General features: G+C 37.5%; 1 protein-coding gene across 2 annotated transcripts in view; it reads right to left on the reverse strand.

Moving 5' to 3' along the window:
* LOC117325366 overlaps window positions 1–24,776 on the reverse strand; it is a 202,530-nt gene that overhangs the window by 26,657 nt on the left and 151,097 nt on the right. For both annotated transcript variants that reach the window (XM_033881531.1, XM_033881532.1), the window contains exons 5-13: window positions 24,126–24,255; window positions 23,568–23,713; window positions 22,411–22,565; window positions 15,909–16,038; window positions 14,808–14,936; window positions 13,943–14,148; window positions 10,776–12,313; window positions 5,942–6,069; window positions 4,971–5,104 (exon numbers count right to left, since the gene is read on the reverse strand). In XM_033881531.1, coding sequence (XP_033737422.1) covers window positions 4,971–5,104; window positions 5,942–6,069; window positions 10,776–12,313; window positions 13,943–14,148; window positions 14,808–14,936; window positions 15,909–16,038; window positions 22,411–22,565; window positions 23,568–23,713; window positions 24,126–24,255 — 2,696 coding nt within the window. The remainder of the gene's footprint in view (window positions 1–4,970; window positions 5,105–5,941; window positions 6,070–10,775; window positions 12,314–13,942; window positions 14,149–14,807; window positions 14,937–15,908; window positions 16,039–22,410; window positions 22,566–23,567; window positions 23,714–24,125; window positions 24,256–24,776) is intronic.

Here is a 24,776-nt window from a genome sequence, read left to right on the forward strand (position 1 = left end):
TAGTTCTATACTATTAGTTATCTCCCCTTAATGGTGTAGTTCTATACTACTAGCTATCTCCCCTTAATGATGTAGTTTTACACTTCTAGTTATCTCCCCCATAATGGTGTAGTTCTACCCTACTAGTTATCTCCCCTTAATGATGTAGTTTTACACTACTAGTTATCTCCCCTTAATGATGTAGTTCTACACTACTAGTTATCTCCCCTTAATGATGTAATTCTACACTACTAGTTATCTCCCCTTAATGGTGTAATTCTACACTACTAGTTATCTCCCCTTAATGGTGTAATTCTACACTACTAGTTATTTCCCCTTAATGGTGTAATTCTACACTACTAGTTATCTCCCCTTAATGGTGTAATTATACACTACTAGTTATCTCCCCTTAATAATGAAGTTCTACACTTTAATGCAGTTCTATATTAAGATTTCTCTCTCTTTGTAGTTCAACACTACAAGTCATACCTCCCCTTAATGTAGTTCTACATGACTAGTTATTTCCCCTTAATGTAGTTCTACACTACTAGTTATCTCCCCTACATGATGTAGTTCTTCACAAAATGTTACCATTCCTTACAGTAGTTTTACATTAAAACCTTTCACTCTAGTAGTTATATCTCACCTTAATGAAGTTCTACACTACTAGTTATCTCCCCTGAATGTAATTCTATATTACCAGTTATGTCCCCTGAATGTAATTCTATATTACCAGTTATCTCCCCTGAATGTAATTATATACTACCAGTTATCTCCCCTGAATGTAATTCTATATTACCAGTGATCTCCCATGGATGACGTTGGTCTACACAACTAGTTATCTTTCCTTAAATTAGTTTTATATTTAAATCTTTATCGCCTTTTAGTTCTACACTACTACTTATTTCTCACAAACTTCACGAATGCTAAGAGAAAAAAAATTGAAAGATGACAGCTGGTATGTACTATATGACGCTGCTCACAATTACATACCATCATCAATTTTGATGCACATACGAAGGAGCACTGTAGATGACACCCAGGTTGAGATATACCTGTCCATGGAACATGTTAGATTCTATTAACCTGCCCATTATGTAGTTCTACACTACTAGCTATATCTCCCCTTAGTAATGCAGTTACACACTCATTGTTATCTCCCCTTAATGATGTAGTTCTAGACTACTAGCTATATCTCCCCTTAATAATGTAGTAACACACTCATTGTTATCTCCCCTTAATGATGTAGTTCTACACTACTAGTTATCTCCCCTTAATGATGTAGTTTTACACTACTAGTTATCTCCCCCATAATGGTGTAGTTTTACACTTCTAGTTATCTCCCCTTAATGATGTAGTTCTACACTACTAGTTAATCTCCCCCATAATGGTGTAGTTTTACACTTCTAGTTATCTCCCCTTAATGATGTAGTTCTACACTTCTAGTTATCTCCCCTTAATGGTGTAATTCTACACTACTAGTTATCTCCCCCATAATGGTGTAGTTTTACACTTCTAGTTATCTCCCCTTAATGATGTAGTTCTAAACTACTAGTTATCTCCCCTTAATGATGTAGTTCTAGACTACTAGTTATCTCCCCTTAATGATGTAGTTCTAGACTACTAGTTATCTCCCCTTAATGATGTAGTTTTACACTTCTAGTTATCTCCCCTTAATGATGTAGTTCTACACTACTAGTTATCTCCCCTTAATGATGTAGTTTTACACTACTAGTTATCTCCCCTTAATGATGTAGTTTTACACTACTAGTTATATCCCTTTAATCATGTAGTGTAAAACCCTAATGTGGTTGTTCTACAATACTACACATCACCCATCAATGATGTAGTTCTACACTAGTTCTACACAATAGTTACCTATCCAATTTCTATAAATAGTCAATGTAATGAGAAATGAATACCAAATGATGAAAAACTAAATATAAATAAATAAATCATTAAACTAAATTTTACTCACACTGTATTGTCAGTGTGACATACCCTGATAATTGATATTGAAGAGTTCTTTCTTATACAACACACTAACAACTCTGGTGTTCTCTAAAATATACTTAATGCTTGATGAAAGAGGTAAATATTATACAAATAAAATGACACTACATCATAGTAAGTATAATTCAGATGGTCTATATATATAAAGTAGAGAGAAAACTGTGCCTGCAGTTAGCTACTCTACTAAAGGCCCACGCTAGAAACTGGTGTGTGATGATCCAAGACAAGATTCATAGCTGGTTCAAGGTCAGGTTGTATATAAAGGTAATATGTGGTTCAAGGTCAGGGAACTTTACAATTGGCAGGTCACATGAAATATGACATATCTGTACAAGGCAAACTTTCATGGGAAAGGTGACAGGAACAGTGAATTTTCTGACAGAAGTCTGACTAACATCAATATTCTGACAGAAGTCACATTTACATTGTATTTTCTGACAGAAGTCTTGATAAAAACCTTTTTTACAAAAAGGCGCACTAAAATCGATCTTCTGACAGAAGTCTCACTAACAGTGAGATGTCACACAATGATTAATTTGATAATCTCACATTAAAAATGAATTTTCAGGCAGAATAAAGGTGAAATACAATCCTAAAGACAGGTAGAGAATATTGAGCTATTCCTTGCTTCAAAACCACAACTTGAATGGCCTTACACTACACTACACTAACAGAATAATATTAAGGCCAGATTTATCACCTCACCTAGGAAAACATTAAAATCAAGGCCAATTCAGTAATATCAAACCAAAGTGTTACTTCCTACAGGTAATGGTTAATTTAGCACAGTAATGAAAGGATTTTGCTTTGCTAAAATAAAAGGTTATTCAGCTAAAAAAAAGCTTGCAGGAGTTTCTATAACATGACAAAAAACTGACAGAAAACATTTGCAATCAAACAAATCTATTCCATAAACACCACACCACCACTCCTGGGCACCAACAAACCACGTAAAAATAAAAAAAACTTTAAATATTCATTCCAAAGTTGATGTGAAACTGTTAAAATTTGAATATGACCAGACGACTCACCTGTTTAATAGCTTCCAACTAAATTTATAAAACAGAAGGGCCACCTGGGCTGCAGAGGGGGTGAGAAATGTCACACTTCAGTGAGTCAAGTCATATAATGTCACACTTTAGTGAGGTGAGTCAAACAATGTCACATTTCAGTGAGTCGAGTCAAATAATGTCAAATTTCAGTGAGTCTAGTCAAATAATGTCACACTTCAGTGAGTAGAGTCAAACAATGCCACACTTTAGTGAGTTGATTCAAATAATGTCACACTTCAGTGAGTAAAGTCAAACAATGCCATACTTCAGTGAGTCGGGTCAAACAATGTCATGCTTCAGTGAGTCAAGCAAAACAATTTCACACTTCAGTGAGTAGAGTAAAACAATGTCACACTTCAGTGAGTTGAGTCAAACAATGTTATACTTCTGTGAGTAGAGTCAAACAATGTCACACTTCAGTGAGTTGATTCAAATGTCACACTTCAGTGAGTTGAGAAAAATAACCAAACTTTAGTGAGTCAAGTCAAACAGTGCCACGATCACTTCAAGTAATGAGGTCAATCAATGTCACACTCAGAGAGTCATGTCAAACAATGTCACACTTCAGTGAGTCATGTCAAACAATGTCACACTACAGGGGATAAGGTCATGCAATGTCATGGTTCTGTGAATTAGGTCACATTATATCTCACTTCAATTTATCATATCAAACAATTTTACATTCAGTGAATCAGGTCAAACAATGTCAGGGTTCAGTGAGTCAGGTAAAACAAACTTGAGCCAGTCACATATGCCATTTTCAACTACTTTTATCAAAGATAAAATTTGTTTTATATATATAGCTAGGGTGACGTCAGTCTGAAACACAGAAACAAACTTAAGCCCCCATGTTTCTTATTTTATTTCTTCATTTGAATATATTTGATTTTATAAATATAAAGGATAAACCAGAATACTACTAAGTCTATTTAGCTAGTGTTATTTAAAACCACATATGGAATAAATGATGTAACCAGTTGCAATTTTGATTATCCGTCTAAAATGATATGTTAATCTATAAGTAAAGGCCTCAATTTCATTAACCCTACTGGTGACTCTGACCTATCAGATTTAAGGACAATTGCTCCATGTCATGTGACCTATCTCTGACCTATCACACTTAAGAACAGGTTCTCAATATCATGTGACCTATCTCTGACCTATCAAATACAGAACAAGTTCTCCATGTCATGTGACCTATCTCTGACCTATCAAATACAGGACAAGTTCTCTATGTCATGTGACCTATCTCTGACCTATCAGATTTAAGGATGAGTATAATTCCTTCCTTGTCATGTGACCAAAGTTTGAAGATGGAAGTGATGTAAAGCTGAACACCATGCAAATTGTGCATTAAATATCAACTGTGAGGTTTCTCCCCTTCAGAAATAGCAGATTTAAGATCTGTTGCATATGTTTCAACTCAATTCTGAAGATGTAAAATTCTTCAAACCCACAAATTCAATTGCTATTTTTAATTGACTGATAAAAACAGATAGAATTGTAGCCTGAACCATACCAGAACTTGACTTGAATGTCATTAGGAAGTACAAAGTTCCGTATGTTATGTATATAGACTGCTATCTTGAAATCTACAGATAGACATTAAATCAGGGTCACTACATTTTACATTTTTGTGTTATGGTTTCTTACATAAAGATAATTCTAGTTATACTTTAAATGAAAACTCTTCTCTCTTATACATAAACTAATTCAATATTTGATTCTCAGAAAAATTGCTAGAGCTAAAAAAAAATCATAAAAACATACAAATAAAAACAAATAAAGATAGATAATACTACTAAAGCACACTTAATGAACACTCCTTACTCGTTTGAAGGCCTAGGGGGCTACATATGTATGATATACAATCACTGCTCACATTACACAAGACAGACAGGATATAGGACTCGTCATGTGACATACCTGCTGCTTCCGTGCCTTGACATCATTACCCGTAGACTCACTCGCATTTGAGGTGCTTGTGCACTTGTTTTTTGGAATGGACTTGTTGTTGATTTTTGTACCTCGTAGTATTAGTTCACTTGTATCCTGCTCATCTGAAAAACACAAAATTAATATCAATCAAAATATATGGAAACTAGAAAATGTCTGTACAACTGCCCCTACATTTCGACTTACTCTACTATCATTTTAATGACATGTAATCATAAAACACTAACACACATTATTCAGTTTGTCTGCAATCTTGTGAGAATAACAGGGCCATAAGACAGCAGTTTAATGCTTAGATATCTAGTTAAAGGTGAACAGAAGGTCAACTCTTTACATTTAACCTTGACCAATGGTCACCAGAATGTGGTCAGGTGTAGAAATAAATGAAATGATATCTTTTATTGGTGTAAATATGAACCAAATCTAATGATTTAAAATAGGGCAGGAATTTGTTTGTTTGTTTTTGTTTAACGTCCTATTAGCAGCCGGGGTCATTTACAGACATGCCAGGTTTTGGAGGTTTTGGAGGCCTATGGTCAGTACCTGGCAACTGCCCCATGTAGGTTTCAAACTCGCAACCCAGAGGTGGAGGGCTGGTGATAAAGAGTCAGAACACCTTGACCACTCGGCCACCGCATAGGGCAGGAAAGTCCAGGAAAAGTCACAATGCAGCACATGGGCGCACACAGCCGGACATGGGTAACATTATAAGCCCCATCAATAAAACTGAACTTTGCAGGGGCATGAAATCTCCCATAATAACCGAAATCATGTCAGAGCCTGAATTATGTTTGTTATCTATAACCCTTGGTATGCACAAAGGCCAATTTACAAGTGTTACAGAATCTAGATACCAATATACAAATAGATAACAAAATATATAGCAACAACTCATGTAAAGCTAAGGGAAAAGTGAGAGTTATCTCCCTTCACAGACTTACCTCTGTCCATGGGATGGATTTTGGCTTTGCTGACAGAGGAGGGCTTATCTGTGACCTCCTCCACGACTCTCTCCACCCCTCCATCACTCCCTGAGCTGAGAAGTGGCTCTGAACATGATGGGTCAATCCTGTAACGTGAATACCTCATCATCGTATCAACTGGGTCTAACGAATCAACTGGTCTAATATTAACAAATCAACTGTGTCTAACGGATCAACTGTGTCTAACGAATCAACTGGGTCTGATGTACCCACTGACTGTACACAACACATCCACTACAGAATTCATGCCAGACTTCATAAACATTAGCCTAACATATTCTAATATTTCTTTATTATAAAATTCCTTACAGATTTCTACCCCATTGTAATAAGTACAATACACAATGATTCTGTAATCATGTGACCAGTCCCCAGGAGCTCAGTCTGATTAACTTGATATATGTACAACTCTCAACATATCCCCAAAAAAATAAGAATATATATCTAAATCTGCATGTGTAGACATTCAATACAAGTACCTCAACGGCAAGAAATGATAATGAAATATTTCTCAATATGAATATTTAATTTTCAAAATCACAGAAAAGACTTATGAAGCTGAACAGTCTGGCCCTGGTTAATGTGCCTATAAGGAGTACATGTGTTACACACAAAGGCCTTAATCCTAGGGATAATCCCTTTATACAGACATGAACCTTGAGGCCTCGCCTTACCTGTGGGTGTGTTAATCTAATTACACAAAGGTCACATACACAATTAAGTAGCTTGGAGTGCTTACACTGTAAATCTCAATCAACTGTAAAAGTTAGTGATACTTACATGGCTATATATAATCGTACATTATTAACATGATATATACATATAACCTGTTACAGGCTCCTGGGAAAGACAATCTGGATCGTAATTCTAAACATAAACCAGAGGCCCAGTGAGCCTGTATCTCTCACCTGCTACTTTGGAAGTTGATATATGTCAATTTTGTGGATGCTATTGATGCTATTCCATTTCAATATGAGAGTAGACTAAATGTATTCAATTTGACAAAGTGGAGGTCAATGTCTTTTGAGATTTAACATTAGCGCCAGCCCCCACTCTAATTTATTTTATTTTTTTCACCATATGTAGATACATGAAAATAAACCATAATCGCAAAAAAGGTTAATCATTATATCAACCGATAGTCATAGTGGACCTCCTTACAAAACACCAATTTGTGTGAAGGGTCCCGTGCCCAAACAAAATGGTTAATAATTTTCAAAGGCAAATGTAGAATCAATTATTTTTAAAACAGTTTACAGTGTAATTTACTGTTATTTTGATATCAAATATGTCATAATGACATACATGAAGGAAGTAAAGTGATAAATTTGATTAGAAAAGCATGCAATTTTTTTTTACAAAATTTAGAATCTATCCAACATTGTCAACTTGAATTAGTATAGTCGTAATCACAGTCTATAATTCATACAATGTTGGATACATTTTAATTTTTTTTGAAAATTTTCCATATTTTTCTAAAAAACTAATCCCTATGCTTACTTCATGAAATATAAAAAATAAACAGTAAAACTTTGTTATTGTTCGTTATCAATTTTTAAATTAAATTCCTACAGATCCAAATCCACAAAGAAAAAAAAGAAAAAAAAACCAGCAAAAATATAATTACGATAAACCATTCATCAGTTCGACCAAAATTGAATAGATATGCCAGATATATGTTTGTGTCTTGATTTACAGTTTCCTGATCTCAAGATTCTTGCTGTCATCAACTGGCCGGAGGTTACCGTATACAGTTTTTAGGTATGATCTTTTCAGAAGGAGGTCTATAAATGTACATGTGCTGCATGTATTTCTTATGTTTCAAACCATAAATCTCATCATGGAAATTCCAAGCATGATGTTCAGGGTACTGCTGAGTCAGGTAAAATGATGAAGAAATGTTCCACACATTTTTACCTATCACAACAGTTCCAGGATATCTCAAGAGGACCGATTGCCCAGACTTAAAATCCTAGACTTTCTCTTTTTAGCTCATTTTTGCGTTATCTTGTGTTAGGTAAGGTCCATTGCATGCTGTGTTTTACATTAAAAACATCTGTGGATTTCAACAAATTTCCAAAGATCCTCATGAAATAAGCTACAATTTGGTAAGCTCATATACACTTCAGCTTAAAAACTTCTAGTAATATAACTGCTGAAAAATAATCTAACTCCAGCTTAATTTAGTACTCTCCTCAAATTACTCATACGGCAGTAATAAAAATGACAAGAGTCGCTAGAAAATTATCAATATTAATTACATAAAACTACTGGAGAGAATCTGAAGAAATCCTCACCAAATGGTGACAATGCTAAAGACATTACCCTCACTAATCAGCATCGTGTACTAGTGAGTTTAGTAGTGATACACTCATATCACTGAGTTTTAGTAGTAATACAAACCACTCATATCACTGAGTTTTAGTAGTAATACAAACCACTCATATAACTGTGAGTTTTAGTAGTAATACAAACCACTCATATCACTGTGAGTTTTAGTAGTAATACATGCCACTCATATCACTGTGAGTTTTAGTAGTAATACATGTCACTCATATCACTGCCAGTTATCATTTATTCACCTCAAAATTTTCATATTAACCAAAGCAATGCAGAAGTTGATGTCAAAATCAAAAGGGTTAATAAATCTCTATAATCACCCAAGCTTAAGACTATAACTATTTTATTACTCATATTTCCTATCTTCAGAAAATTATCCAAAATCTGTAACACCATTTCATCATCATCTTGACAATTACATCATAAACAAAAGATTAAGGTCACAAAAAGGTGATATCAATGTCTGGTCAACACAGAAAAATACATGATATCAATGTGAGGTCAATATCACAAATTTTTTTTACAATATGTGGTGGATTCTGTTCAATACCAAATGCAAAGTCATAGAAAAATATCATTGATTGTGACATCTCAAAATTGCCATGTATTTCCCTTCTTCAAAAGCTTAATCTTTGCAAAAAAATGTGACTAAGTTGTTGAGTTCATCATCTGTTTACTGATTGGATATAATTTTATACTAGGTTTGTATCCTACCTATTGTCTCTATCCACCTTCTGTCTATACCCTACCTGTTGTCTATATCCACCTTCTGTCTATACCCTACCTGTGGTCTATACCGTACCTGTTGTCTATATCCACCTTCTGTCTATACCCTACCTGTTGTCTATACCCTACCTGTTGTCTATACCCTACCTGTTGTCTATATCCACCTTCTGTCTATACCCTACCTGTTGTCTATATCCACCTTCTGTCTATACCCTACCTGTTGTCTATATCACCTTCTGTCTATACCCTACCTGTTGTCTATATCCACCTTCTGTCTATACCCTACCTGTTGTCTATATCCACCTTCTGTCTATACCCTACCTGTTGTCTATACCGTACCTGTTGTCTATATCCACCTTCTGTCTATACCCTACCTGTTGTCTATATCCACCTGTTGTCTATACCCTACCTGTTGTCTATATCCACCTTCTGTATATACCCTACCTGTTGTTTCTATCCACCTTCTGTCTATACCCTACCTGTTGTCTATACCCTACCTGTTGTCTATACCCTACCTGTTGTCTATATCCACCTTCTGTCTATACCCTACCTGTTGTCTATACCCTACCTTTGTCTATACCCTACCTGTTGTTTATATCCACCTTCTGTCTATACCCTACCTGTTGTCTATATCCACCTTCTGTCTATACCCTACCTGTTGTCTATATCCACCTTCTGTCTATACCCTACCTGTGGTCTATACCGTACCTGTTGTCTATATCCACCTTCTGTCTATACCCTACCTGTTGTCTATATCCAACTGTTGTCTATACCCTACCAGTTGTCTATATCCACCTTCTGTATATACCCTACCTGTTGTTTCTATCCACCTTCTGTCTATACCCTACCTGTTGTCTATACCCTACCTGTTGTCTCTATCCACCTTCTGTCTATAACCTACCTGTTGTCTATATCCACCTTCTGTCTATACCCTACCTGTTGTCTATACCCTACCTGTTGTCTATATCAACCTTCTGTCTATACACTACCTGTTGTCTATACCCTACCTGTTGTCTATATCCACCTTCTGTCTATACCCTACCTGTTGTCTATACCCTACCTGTTGTCTATATCCTACCTGTTGTCTCTATCCATCTTCTGTCTATACCCTACCTGTTGTCTATACCCTACCTGTTGTCTATATCCACCTTCTGTCTATACCCTACCTGTTGTTTATATCCACCTTCTGTCTATACCCTACCTGTTGTCTATATCACATTCTGTCTATACCCTACCTGTTGTCTATACCCTACCTGTTGTCTATATCCTACCTGTTGTCTATACCCTACCTGTTGTCTATATCCACCTTCTGTCTATACCCTACCTGTTGTCTATATCACCTGTTGTCTATACCCTACCTGTTGTCTATAACCTACCTGTTGTCTATACCCTACCTGTTGTCTATATCCACCTTCTGTCTATACCCTACCTGTTGTCTATATCCACATTCTGTATATACCCTACCTGTTGTCTATATCCTACCTGTTGTCTATATCCACTTTCTGTCTATACCCTACCTGTTGTCTATATCCACCTTCTGTCTATACCCTACCTGTTGTCTATATCCACATTCTGTCTATATCCTACCTGTTGTCTATACCCTACCTGTTGTCTATATCCACCTTCTGTCTATAACAACCTTCTGTCTATACCCTACCTGTTGTCTATATCCACCTTCTGTCTATACCCTACCTGTTGTCTATATCACCTTCTGTCTTTACCCTACCTGAGCTCACTTTCTGTGATGGATGAGTTACACATTCCTCCTGAGTCTATCTCTTTCACACACATCTCTTTTCCATTGGAAGTTGAATTTTTAAATTTATTCGCTTTTAACTTGGCATTTTTCTTCTTATGGAGATGAAGTTTATAGGCAAAACATGGCATAGTAGGCGTATTTACAGAGCTGGAAGGAGTCGTGGCACTCGACGTCGATTTCACGTTTGGGGTGAAATCTAAGTCTGTTGCTAATGCATCAAAGTCATCACTATGGAAGCTTTCTATGCGCGCAAGGGGCATCTGAAACATTTGTCGTGTGGGTGTGTTTGGCATGACAAGGTTATACAGTGACATGTTGGAGCAGCGCGTTGACACAGAGCTGCGTCCATCCTCCAAATATGCCTCTACATCCGGGCTATACTCGAGTGCATTCATCAACTCACTGGAGCGTCGATAATGCAAGCCCTGTGGGCCATTCTTTGGAGGAGGTACACGAGCCTCATCTGTAGATAACTTGTCCTTCCCATTGATTGATTCCTTCCTATCTCTATTACAGCACACCACACCACGATCTGTGATGTCCATTGATGACGGTTCTGGCAGGTCCACCATTTTAGTGGCCCCCAGTAACTCTGTGGTACTGTCCACCTGGTCTTCGTTTATGTCCGTGTCCAGCGTAAACAGCTGTGCTTCACTGTTTCTGGCCTTGTTACAATCTGACACATTTAATTCACAACACTGAGCACATCGTATCCTAGGATTCTTATCCTCACTTGATTGCATAGATGAAGGTACCACACGCTCCAGCGAACTTGCCGACAGTGTTGTCCTCGAATCACACACATTACTAACTTTTGACGTCACTAATTGTTTTCTGTCTTGTTTTGCAGACACCTTTGGTCTCACAATCGACTTAATGTCTACTAATGCAATGCGGGCTTCGACAGAGTCCAGCCCATCCTCCTTAAGTGACTCTAGTTTGTCATTGGACGATATTTTGGCTTCAGCAGCTGTGGAATCTACGGCCTCCAAGGATACATCTATGTTGGTAGGATCAATGAGTGCCTCTAGCGAGCCGGCACAGCTGAGCAGTTCGGTGGTGGAGCACGGATTAGAACTGTCTGAATTATTCCTACACTTCTCTCTTGTATGCATAATAGGTCCATTGATGTTTGAGAAGGAGGAACTCTTGTTGGCGGGGACGTGTAGAGAGAAGGGAGATAAGTGATAACAACCCTTCACACTGAGATCTTTGGGACGCTGGATAGGGAGGGGGCGAGGTGGGTCTATCCGTATGGAGGGACTGAGCAGGGTGGTGGGACTGTTGGGTTGGGAGCTACTGGAACCCTGTACATCTTTAAGACTGTTCGTGCGACGATTCCCTGGCCCGTAAGAACTTGACCGTTTTTTACGCTGTGATGAGTTGCGCCGACTGAAGGAGCGTCTATTGAAGGCCATCTGACCAGGTTGGCCAGGAGACAAGAGGTTAGGATTGCTAGGGTTATTGGGAATGGTGTTGATCGTATCGTTACTGTGGCTGGGATCCTACAACACAAAACAAGTCAATGTATAAAACATTTAACACATCTGGATACATCAGTAGTATATATCTCATTTATATTTACAGTAAAATCATGTTGAATCAATTTCCTTTCACCTACATTATTCAAAATTATAAGCTAAGACAGCTTTTCATGAGGATCAGAATGTGAATTTTCATGAAACATCAAGTTATTTATGAATTCTGTTAAAGAATATACCAAAGATTGGGTAAAACACAAACATACTGTATTGTCAGTGTGGATCAAACCCATAAGGTATCTAATTATCAAAAAGAATATTCAGCTTTGAATTGAAATTGAAAATAAAACACAATTCCGTATTTCCTGATATCAAAGTCATACTGAAAGATTTATCAGACGGGTTTGGCTGTGTCTGTAGATATAAGGCAATGTAATTTTATCCTTGTTTGTAACCACTATCACATTTCACAAAGTATTAATGGAATGTGAATTTTGAAAATTCCAAAGATTTTTTTTTATTAATTTTGAACATCTGCTCCTAAAAATAATTCTTAATCAAAACGTCACACTACCATTCCCAAATCCAAACTTAGGGAACATTTTTGTTCTCTTTATGATGAGTGCTTTCTTTTCCAAGAAAGGTGAAGAGCAAGTACATTGTTGTAAAACTATACAAGATCATATTTCTTTAAACATATTACAAGGGCCCATAGTTTTGAAACTACTGGCATACCCATGGGAATTAACTATGGGCATACCCATGGGAATAAACTATTGTGTTGGCTGTTTTTGTTTTCATACAAGGCTAACTATATTGAAGAGCTTATCAGAACAGGTAACAAAGACCTTGCAAAGTCCTTTACTTTCACCTTTAGGTATACTGATGTGTTATCTTTACATAAAAAATCTTTATTGACCAAGTCAATACCCTATAGAACTTGAAATCAAGGACACAACAGACTCTTCAACAGCAGCTGCTGAACTTGAACACTACATAACCAACAGAGAATTTACAACAAGCTACATATGTATATGACAAGAATGATGATTTCTATTTCCCAATTGTTAATTTTCTGTTTCTGGATAGTCACATCCTTGCTTCCCCTACCTAGATCATGGGAAAGTTTTATGGTCGACATTATGATCTCTAATTTCCTTGTGTAATATGAACTCAGACATGTTTCACGCTTGATGCTTGCTGTCACCACCCCCAGTTTGAGAATGTGACTTAACCCCTTTTAACCTAGATTTGATTTGTATGGTGGATACTGTTGATGAAGTAGAAGACACTTACCCATTAGGAACACCAGGTATAATTTCCTAGTACTGTTCCAAGGGTCTCAATGTATTTTTTGTTTATATTTTGCTCCCGTTATATGGACTTTGAGTTGGAACTATGTTATTATATTGTATACTCTGTTGTTTCATCAGATTAATGCCATAACAAATGTTCATCTGTGATTAACAATATATTTATTTTCTCACAAGAAGAGATTTCAATGGCTGTTTAATCAAGATAATCATTATTCAAAATAATTTTATACCAAATTGATTAATCCTATTTCAAATATGTGTATTTCTGTTTTTCAATGATTTTCTCATAATTTTTTACTGACATCTTTACAGAGATATACACTAGCTATATAGTTACCGATGTTTGATTGGGAGACATAAGTCTGTTGTATCGTAAAGATCTCCGTGGTTTTGATCGTTTCTTCTCGGGTCCTAGCCATGATGGAGCGCTACACAGGGCCATGAAATCAAAGCTGGCGCTGACCTTATGTTGTTCATTAGCTGGGCCTTCTCCAGACTGACCAGTTTTTGGCGACAGCTCAGAGCCATCTGCATGATGACCAACTACAATACAACAAAAGTCAATACATTATATAATATATATTTTACCAGTGTCACAGTTAAGTACATCATATAATATACATTTTACCTGTGTAACAGTTAAGTACATTATATAATATACATTTTACCTGTGTCACAGTTAAGTACATCATATAATATACATTTTACCTGTGTCACAGTTAAATACATGATATAATATACATTTTACCTGTGTCACAGTTAAGTACATGATATGATATACATTTTACCTGTGTCAGAGTTAAATACATTATATAATATACTTTTTACCTGTGTAACAGTTAAATACATTATATAATATACTTTTTACCTGTGTAACAGTTAAATACATTATATAATATACATTTTACCTGTGTAACAGTTAAGTACATTATATAATATACATTTTACCTGTGTAACAGTTAAGTACATGATATGATATACATTTTACCTGTGTCAGAGTTAAGAATGGAGGTAGACCATTTTGGTGGTGTTGACCTATATCCAATATAAAACATCAAACATAAAAAAATATTTCCTTTTAATTTTACATCATAGAAGAGTTTAAACACCTCTCTGTCCTTTCTTTCCATAACAGGTTCATGAACATTAAATAAAGAACTCTTCAAAAAAGTTTCAAATCTAGTGACATCCAGACCCATTACCGTGGTTACCACGCGATGTCCCACTCTCCAACTCTGCTGCTCTCTGCTGCATAGACTTTCTCTTGTGTTTTTTTGTTTTAATGTCCAGCTTCCTCTCTGGCTGAGTAGTGTAGTCAATCTCAAATAAACCTACAACCAAATGTTCCAGTGTTATCAAATAAACCTACAACCAAATGTTCCAGTGTTTATCAAATAAACCTACAACCAAATGTTCCAGTGTTATCAAATAAACCTACAACCAAATGTTCCAGTGTTATCAAATAAACCTACAACCAAATGTTCCAGTGTTATCAAATAAACCTACAACCAAATGTTCCAGTGTTATCAAATAAACCTACAACCAAATGTTCCAGTGTTATCAAATACCACTGATTGGCCAATAATTCACCTCTGATGGACGTCTGATTGTCGATCATTGATTCACTACTGATTGGCCATTAATTGATCACTGACTGACCGCTAATTGATGACTTATTGACTATTGACTAACCAAACTTTTAACTAATGATTGCTAACTGACCACCAATTAACCTTTAATTGATCTCTTATTGACCAATGACTTACCACTGAGTGATAACTAATTGACCCCTTATTGACCCGCAATTGATCATTGATTGATCATTAAATGATATCACTGATAAATCACTAATTCATCTCAGATTGACCAACAATTGAGCGTTGGCTGACCCCTGATTGATCACTTATTTACCACTTATCAACCAATATTTTAACCAGTGGTTGCCAACTGACCACTAATTGACTTCTTTGGTTTGTTTTGTTTTTGTTTAACGTCCTATTAACAGCCAGGGTCATTTAAGGTGTGCCAGGTTTTGGAGGTGGAGGAAAGGACCGGAGAAAAACCACCGGCCTATGATCAGTACCTCGCAACTGCCCCACATAGGTTTCGAACTCACAACCCGGAGGTGGAGGTCTAGTGATAAAGTGTCAGGACACCTTAACCACTCGGCCATCGTGGCCCCTTTAATTGACCTCATATTGACCTTTAATTCATCACTTACTGACCACATATTGATCACTAAATGTATAAGTGACCACTGATTGATCAATAATTGACCATTCATTGACCACTAATTGACTCACCTTTCTCACATCTCTTAGTGTCCATGATCATATTAAACATTGCTGACAGATCATCACATTTACACTCGTGTACAGTCTTCTCCACCTGGTCTTTCTTCATACTCAGCATGTCGGACAGCTCATCCATCACCTGTATAATTACAGGTGTTAACGAGACTAATATGACAGGTATATGTAAGTGATACAACAAACATCTTCATGCAACAATAAATACTTAAATCACAATGGTGTATAGAGAATGATATTGCAGGTATAATAGGCAACTCCAGGTTTGACATGTGTACAGCTTTGTACCAGATAGTCTCAACCCAGCTAGATCAATACACTGTTATCTCAATATATCTCATTAATACATGATGAACTTCATTTACTATCGTGTCACAAATTATTATTTCTCTCACACTTCTTTAGATGTTGATATTAATGTGTACCCACATATTGCATGCGAAGTTAACCTGTGGTAGAGTAAATAACTTCACAATGTGTTAGAGTTGTCTCCCTTAAGGATTTAGGTCACCCCAAACATAATACCTGTGATTTGTATTAGAGTTATCTCCCTTAAGGATATATGCTACATTTTACATTGTACTTGTGGTTTGTGTTAGACTTATCTCCCTGAAGTATATATTTCAGAACAAACATACCTGTTATTTTGTATTATTAGAGTTATTTCCCTTAAGGATATATGATACCTTACACATTGTACTTGTCGTTTGTGTTAAATCTATCTCCCTTAAGGATATATGTCACCACAAACATTGTACCTATTGTTGGTATTAGAGTTATCTCCCTTAAGTATATATGTTACCTTACACACTGTACTTGTGATTTGTGTTAAAGCTATCTCCCTTAAGGATACAGGTTGCACATCATACCTGTGATTTGCATGAGTTTCTCCCTTAAGTATATATACAACCTTACACAATATCTGTGATATGTGTAAGAGTTACCTCCCTAAAGAATATACGGTACCCTTACCATTATACCTATGATCAGCTTAAGAGTTGTCTAGAAAGGTATTTATAATAATATCACACTTCATAAGGACCCATCACAGTATAAAAACAATTCTGGATGTATCCTAAAGCTGACAGTATAAAAACAATTCTGTATGTATCCTAAATGTACAGTGCAAGTTAAAAAGCTTTCAAACCAGAATTAAACAAGAGGTCCATGAGCCTTAACAGTCACTGAGTCCTGATGTATAAACACAGATAGTTGTTGTTTTTGTGTTTAAATGTGGAGTTTAAACAAATGATGCTCATAAATGTGATCTCTCTATATAAACTCTTGTAAAGTTTACCCATTCCCCAGGGGGAAATGTGAGACCCAAGGATCACGTAATTCACAATATTGGTAAAGCATCTTAATACCCTTATATCTAGGAAAAGCATTTGAATAAAGCATATTCTGGGTCTTGAGAATAGAATTTTGAAATTTCAGCCAATTTGACACCTTTTAAATTCACTGCCCCTCAGGCTCCTGAAATAAGTTCAGTGGTTCATGAGAAGAAGTCAAAAACATGAATTTTTTTTACAGAAGATGACACACAGAACACAATATCTATAGATCGTCCTAACCCTTCAGTTCGACTAGATGACCTAAAGATAAATATCTATAACAAATCACACAAATAAATTGACCAGTGTTCAATAAACAGATAAACTTCTGACAAAATCCAAGCTCTACCATGATATTCAGGTCTAATTGTACCGTCAGTTAGAGAAATTGGTTTCTGTGTATATTAAACAGTACTATTTCCAATTATTTCCATAAGAAAAAAAAACTTCCTTTGTTAAAACTTCAAATAATCAATGACACACAGTCGATGTACACATAACTTACAAACACTTAAGAGTTATCTACCTTGGTAGGTGAGAATATTTATACCATTTGAGACACCTTCAGCTGGGGAGACCTGCACTTATGCACATGTGACATGACATATTGATGGAATGTAGGATAATTAGAATGTTTTCAGATCCAGTTTCTTCATTTTGTTTGACACAAGACTGGTAACGGAGTGGTACAGACAATCTTCGCTCTAGAAAGGTTTTTTTCATCAAATTTCTTTAGTCCAGGTGTAGTTTAATTTGCATTGCTGTTTGTGTTGAGCTTCCGTGTTGAAATAACTGGTCTGATTGGATGTGTGTGTCACAAGTTTTTCCAAACAAGGTATACATTAAAATGTCTGCACTTCCTTAGAAACATTCAGTTAACAACAATTTCTATTTTTTTTTATCTTGATAAGAAAATTTTGAACATGCACTGTCAGTTTTAAATGATGAATGGAAGATTTATGACACAAATATTAAGGACACTATGAATATAGATACACATCCAGTACAATATCGGAGAAGTGATTGGGAAGTAATAGGTCAGTTCAATGCAGTTCAAGTGTAAGGACAAGACATATAACCAGCAAACATAAACTGAAATTAAAAACAGACATCCAGGACAGTCAGAAGTTGCATGGCCATATGAATCAGACACTTGAGAAGCCTTCTCAGTTACTGGAAATTAGTTGTTACATGCTGCAAAAGTAAATGGAAGCAACTGAAGCTGTAAGTCTGCAAAGGGAAGAGAATCATTCTATTGTCACGTCCAGTACTGGTCACGGATGGCTGCCTTTTAACAGCCTGCCTCATCTCTTAGCCTCTGTCTCTGGGATAATCAGGAATCCCTACCAGGAAGATATATTGTTTAACAGGCATGCCATTGGCAGCATTGTGTAACATCAAACATTCCACAATAAACAGGAATACACTGAGGCCCCAAACAAGGGCATCAAGGATGCAACAATGTCAACACACAACAGCCGTCAGATGATGTGGATGCATGGTCGTAGATTTTGTGAGAGGACATTCAACAATAGCTATATAAACCTGGTTTACCTCCTGTTCTAACTCATCATCACTCTGGGGCGTGGCCTAATAAATCGAACAGGGTTAATGTACAAAGGGCAGGGAAACCATCCATACATCACTACAAAGGAATGTTTGTTACCGCAAAATACACAAAACACCACAACCATCAACAATTCTAAAAAAAATATCAAAAGCAAATTTAAGCAATATGATTGTTAAACATATTTTATATCAATCTGTCTACCTCTCTTTAGATATTACTGACCAAGTGTTACACTGACCACTGAACGGTCAGATTTCATTCCATAGTGGACTACAATTGTACAGGGGCCCCATGAAGTGCCTTTTAAGGTTTGTATGTATGTATATGGTAGTACATTTGGTTTAGGGGCAGATGAAGTCATGTAGATGATCAACTAAGATCTGAGCTGAGTGAGATTTAGGGATGTATACATACCTATATGTAAAACTAAAAGTGTTACAGGTTTGTTCTAAAATATGTATAGTAAGTAAACCTCAAAATTATAAAGAAAACCCTAATGCTTCACAACTATCAAAGAAATCTGAAAATGATGTGAAAAAAAGACTAAAAGAAACAAAAATCTACAATAACAAGATTGACGAAGGGTAAACCAAAAGCTTTGATGTGTCGCTAGTACGGCTGATAAAAAGTGAGTGTGGAAAGCTTACTGTTTTTGAGTGTGGTGGTCGGGAAGGAAGGACAGGGCCTTGATTAACACAACCCATTGTTTGTGACCGATTCAAACAGCCTGCTGCTAAGTGACCTGGTGAAGTCTGAGAAATCGCAACATATACATGTATGTAGATATTACATAGAATGTGGTTTTAAATCTAGTAAAAACATTTAGAGAAAGGTTTTCTGTTTATTAACCAATTGACTTCTATGTAGTAAGCTCTTGTTTAATTAATTAAAATTTGTAGAAATGTTCTACCTGTATATGTCTCCACCTGTTCAGTTCCCTGGATATAATTCCAGACAAGGTGTCATTTGAAGAAAATAATCACCACTATTGTATAAGAATGAAGATTTGATCACCCCTTCATCTTCCCTTCTTAGGGATCTTCTCATCTTATTACACAATTTCTTTATCACTCAATATTATTTATTTTATGAGGGTGCATTGTAATACATCCTTTGCCCCTTTATATAAATGAGGGTGCATGGTGATATGCCCCCTGCCCCTGTATATAGATGAGGGTGCATGGTGATATGCCCCCTGCCCCTGTATATAGATGAGGGTGCATGGTGATACGCCCCCTGCCCCTTTATATAAATGAGGGTGCATGGTGATATGCCCCCTGCCCCTGTATATAGATGAGGGTGCATGGTGATATGCCCCCTGCCCCTGTATATAGATGAGGGTGCATGGTGATACGCCCCCCTGCCCCTGTATATAGATGAGGGTGCATGGTGATACGCCCCCTGCCCCTGTATATAGATGAGGGTGCATGGTGATACGCCCCCTGCCCCTGTATATAGATGAGGGTGCATGGTGATACGCCCCCTGCCCCTGTATATAGATGAGGGTGCATGGTGATATGCCCCCTGCCCCTGTATATAAATGAGGCTGCATGGTGATATGCCCCCTGCCCCTGTATATAAATGAGGCTGCTTGGTGAAATGCCCCTTGCCCCTGTATATAAATGAGGCTGCATGGTGATATGCCCCCTGCTCCTGTACATAGATGAGGGTGCATGGTGATATGCCCCCTGCCCCTGTATATAAATGAGGCTGCATGGTGATATGCCCCCTGCCCCTGTATATAGATGAGGCTGCTTGGTGAAATGCCCCTTGCCCCTGTAGATAAATGAGGCTGCATGGTGATATGCCCCCTGCCCCTGTATATAGATGAGACTGCATGGTGATATGCCCCCTGCCCTTGTATATAGATGAGGGCTACATAGTGATATGCCCCCTGCCCCTGTATATAGATGAGGGTGCATGGTGATACGCCCCCCTGTCCTTGTATATAAATGAGGGTGCATGGTGATATGCCCCCTGCCCTTTGTATATAGATGAGGCTGCATAGGTGATATGCCCCCTGCCCCTGTATATAGATGAGGGTGCATGGTGATATGCCCCCTGCCCTTGTATATAGATGAGGGTGCATGGTGATATGCCCCCTGCCCTTGTATATAGATGAGGCTGCATGGTGATATGCCCCCTGTCCCTGTATATAGATGAGGCTGCTTGGTGAAATGCCCCTTGCCCCTGTAGATAAATGAGGCTGCATGTTGATATGCCCCCTGCCCCTGTATATAGATGAGACTGCATGGTGATATGCCCCCTGCCCCTGTATATAGATGAGGGTGCATGGTGATATGCCCCCTGCCCTTTGTATATAGATGAGGCTACATGGTGATATGCCCCCTGCCCTTGTATATAGATGAGGATGCATGGTGATACGCCCCCCTGTCCCTGTATATAAATGAGGCTGCATGGTGATATGCCCCCTGCCCCTGTATATAAATGAGGGTGCATGGTGATACAAGCCAGTGCAGACTATATATATATATAAATACAAGCTGAAGCCTGGTGATGATATAAACTGTATAGCTAATGGTCATTCTCTAAATGACACAATGAACATCAATTCCTAAACATTTTTTTTTTATATATACATGCAAATAATCTTTTGAAATTAGGAAATTATCTCTGGTGTCGAAGGTAGCATAAAAGGAACAAGAATGTATATCCAAATTTTTGGAGATTATTTTGACATTATTGAAACAATGATTAATTTTTTTAATATTTCCAATCTTAATGTCTTTTTTCTTTTTTTTTAAGGGACAGATTTAGATTTATTTGATTCCAAAAAATAGACACATGAGCACAGTGACCTCAGAGAATTTCCAATAGGAAGATAAACATTCTATGAATGGTTGTAGGTGACTAGAGTTATATCCCTTCCTCTACTAAGGATTGGTGTAGTTACTTATTGGGTCATATTTAAGAACTCACTGTTTTTCAGGAGAGCCAGATATCATTAGTTTTTTTACACTTAACTCTAAAAATAATTCACTGGAGAAGTCCATTTTACAATTTTAAGACATCTGACATAATCCTCAGCTTGATGAAGTAAGTCATGACATATGTAAGTAGTTAATTGGACCAAACTAAGGGAAATAAGTTAGACCACCAGAGAACAAACGTTTGATTTAAAGTCTCTCAAAGTTATTAACATGTGTTTAAAATTGATGTGTAAAATACATAGCTAATATGTTCCCCACATATTTGTTTTATAATCCACAAAGTCTGGACCCCAAACATCTGTTTTTGTGTGAAAAAAGCTTAGCCCTACCTTGGATTTCCTTTGTTTCATACCCCTGTCAACATAGCCTCAGCTTACCTTAGCTTTTATGCCCCTGTCCCAGGGACAAAGCCTCAGCTTACCTTGGCTTTTATGCCCCTGTCCCAGGGACAAAGCCTCAGCTTACCTTAGCTTTCATACCCCTGTCCCAGGGACATAGCCTCAGCTTACCTTGGCTTTCATGCCCCTCTCCCAGGGACATAGCCTCAGCTTACCTTGGCTTTCATGCCCCTCTCCCAGGGACATAGCCTCAGCTTACCTTAGCTTCCATACCCCTATCCCAGGGAAACTGCCCCAGCTTACCTTGGCTTTCATGCCCTTGTCCCGAGGAAATGCATGGAAAGCGTAGAAAGGCATCTTCTCATTGTGTGTGACCCAAGGGTGCTTCTCTATCTCCACAACAGGGAGGCGAAGGTCTGGGTTTGGCTCCAGGATCTTCTTTAGAATGTCTTTGCAATCTACAAGGTGAAAGAGAGAGATGCCAGAAGATGTTGTTTAACCTTTAACTTCTTTCTCTACTTCAGGCCACTCATCTCGAAACCTGGTTATGTCCTTCTCCCCTTGTTGGTATATACCACTGGTTATGTGAGTTACCTCCCCTTGTCTCCAGAGAACCAAGTACCTATCACTTATTATGTGAGTTACCTCCCCTTGTCCCCAGAGTACCTACCACTGGTTATGTGTGTTACCTCCCTTTGTCCCCAGAGTACCTACCACTGGTTATGTGAGTTATCTCCCCCCTGTCCCCAGAGTACCTACCACTGGTTACGTGAGTTACCTCCCCTTGTCCCCAGAGTACCTACCACTAGTTATGTGTTACCTCCCCTTGTCCCCAGAGTACCTACCACTAGTTATGTGAGTTACCTCCCCTTGTCCCCAGAGTACCTACCACTGGTTATGTGTGTTACCTCCCCTTGTCCCCAGAGTACCTACCACTGGTTATATGAGTTACCTCCCCTTGTCCCCAGAGTACCTACCACTAGTTATATGTGTTACCTCCCTTGTCCCTAGAATACCTACCACTAGTTATGTGAGTTACCTCCCCTTGTCCCCAGAGTACCTACCACTGGTTATGTGTGTTACCTCCCTTGTCCCCAGTATACCTACCACTGGTTATGTGAGTTACCTCCCCTTGTCCTCAGAGTACCTACCACTGGTTATGTGAGTTACCTCCTCTTGTCCCCAGAGTACCTACCACTAGTTTTGTGAGTTATCTCCCCCCTGTCCCCAGAGTACCTACCATTGGTTATGTGAGTTACCTCCCTTGTCCTCAGAGTACCTACCACTGGTTATGTGAGTTACCTCCCCTTGTCCCCAGAGAACCTACCACTAGTTATATGTATTGCCTCCCCTTGTCCCCAGAGTACCTACCACTAGTTATGTGAGTTACCTCCCCTTGTCCCCAGAGTACCTACCACTGGTTATGTGAGTTACCTCCCCTTGTCCCCTAGAGTACCTACCACTGGTTATGTGTGCCATCTCCCTGTTGTGTTGTTCCGTTAGACCCTTCTCTATCTGTTGTAGGAGTTTCTCTCTGCGGTACTGGTCGGTGTAAGGTGTTGTAAAGGGAAGCTTACCTACTACTATTGCATATAGAACAATTCCTCTGTAACAACAAATGTCAAAGTGTCAAAAATAAACCTGTTTCCACAAACAACAGTAAATAAGCCACATATGTCAAAACAGCTTAATATAGAACAAATAATAGTAACACACTTTAAGAGGAATTACATCATAATTACATTCATACCACTGTAAATGTTTTAAAGAACAATTTTATTCTTTACATTTCTATTCAGAATAATTTTTTATCAAATTATTTTAATCATGATTGTTTGCCCTGATGGAAGCACAGTAGGAGTACCCAAGGAAAACCCAGATGGTCAGTCCCGTACCTTTCCGGTCAGGGAATCAAACCCAGGCCACCTAGGTAAACCACTGTGCCACCTGCCCAGCCCATTAGTTAGTAGTGATACCACAATTTGTGTCATGTGACATGACAGATCTGCACCACTTACATACTCCATATGTCAATTTCTGGTCCATACTTTCCACCCGTGGTGAAGAGTTCCGGCGCTGCATATTCTAAGGAACCACAATGTGTCTTCATCAGCTCATTGGGATTGAAGGTGTTACTGAGGCCAAAATCTTAACAGACAAAATAATTGCTATATTAAGTATTTATTTATTTATTTATTTCGAATCCCACAGACCCGGGAGTCCACTTACAGAATGGATAACAGATACAACATAAGTATAAAATATCACAGTCAGTTATGCATGTAACACAGACTTATATATCCAAAATATTGGAAAATAGTATTCTTTAGTCGTACTTTGAACATAGCAAGAGACAAATAAAACATATCACAGTCTGGAACAAGATCAAAATGAGTTAAGATTACATTGAATCCTGTTTAAAACACTATACTTTCTAACATTTATGCGGCTTCTCTGACAGTAAAGCTAAGTATCGTTTAATGTAGTAGAAATTATTCATTTTTATGTCATTAATATCATTTACAGAAAACAGGAAATTTAGTAAATAATTTAAATCCAATCATTTTCTAATACATTAAATAACAGTAAAGTCCTAACTTCTGTCATGTTTCTAAATGTTTATCTGTTACTGGAGTTACTTCCCTTAGACTATAAACCTGCCAAGATAT

This window comes from Pecten maximus, chromosome 4 (genome assembly GCF_902652985.1).
Source record: "Pecten maximus chromosome 4, xPecMax1.1, whole genome shotgun sequence".
Taxonomy (NCBI): domain Eukaryota; kingdom Metazoa; phylum Mollusca; class Bivalvia; order Pectinida; family Pectinidae; genus Pecten; species Pecten maximus.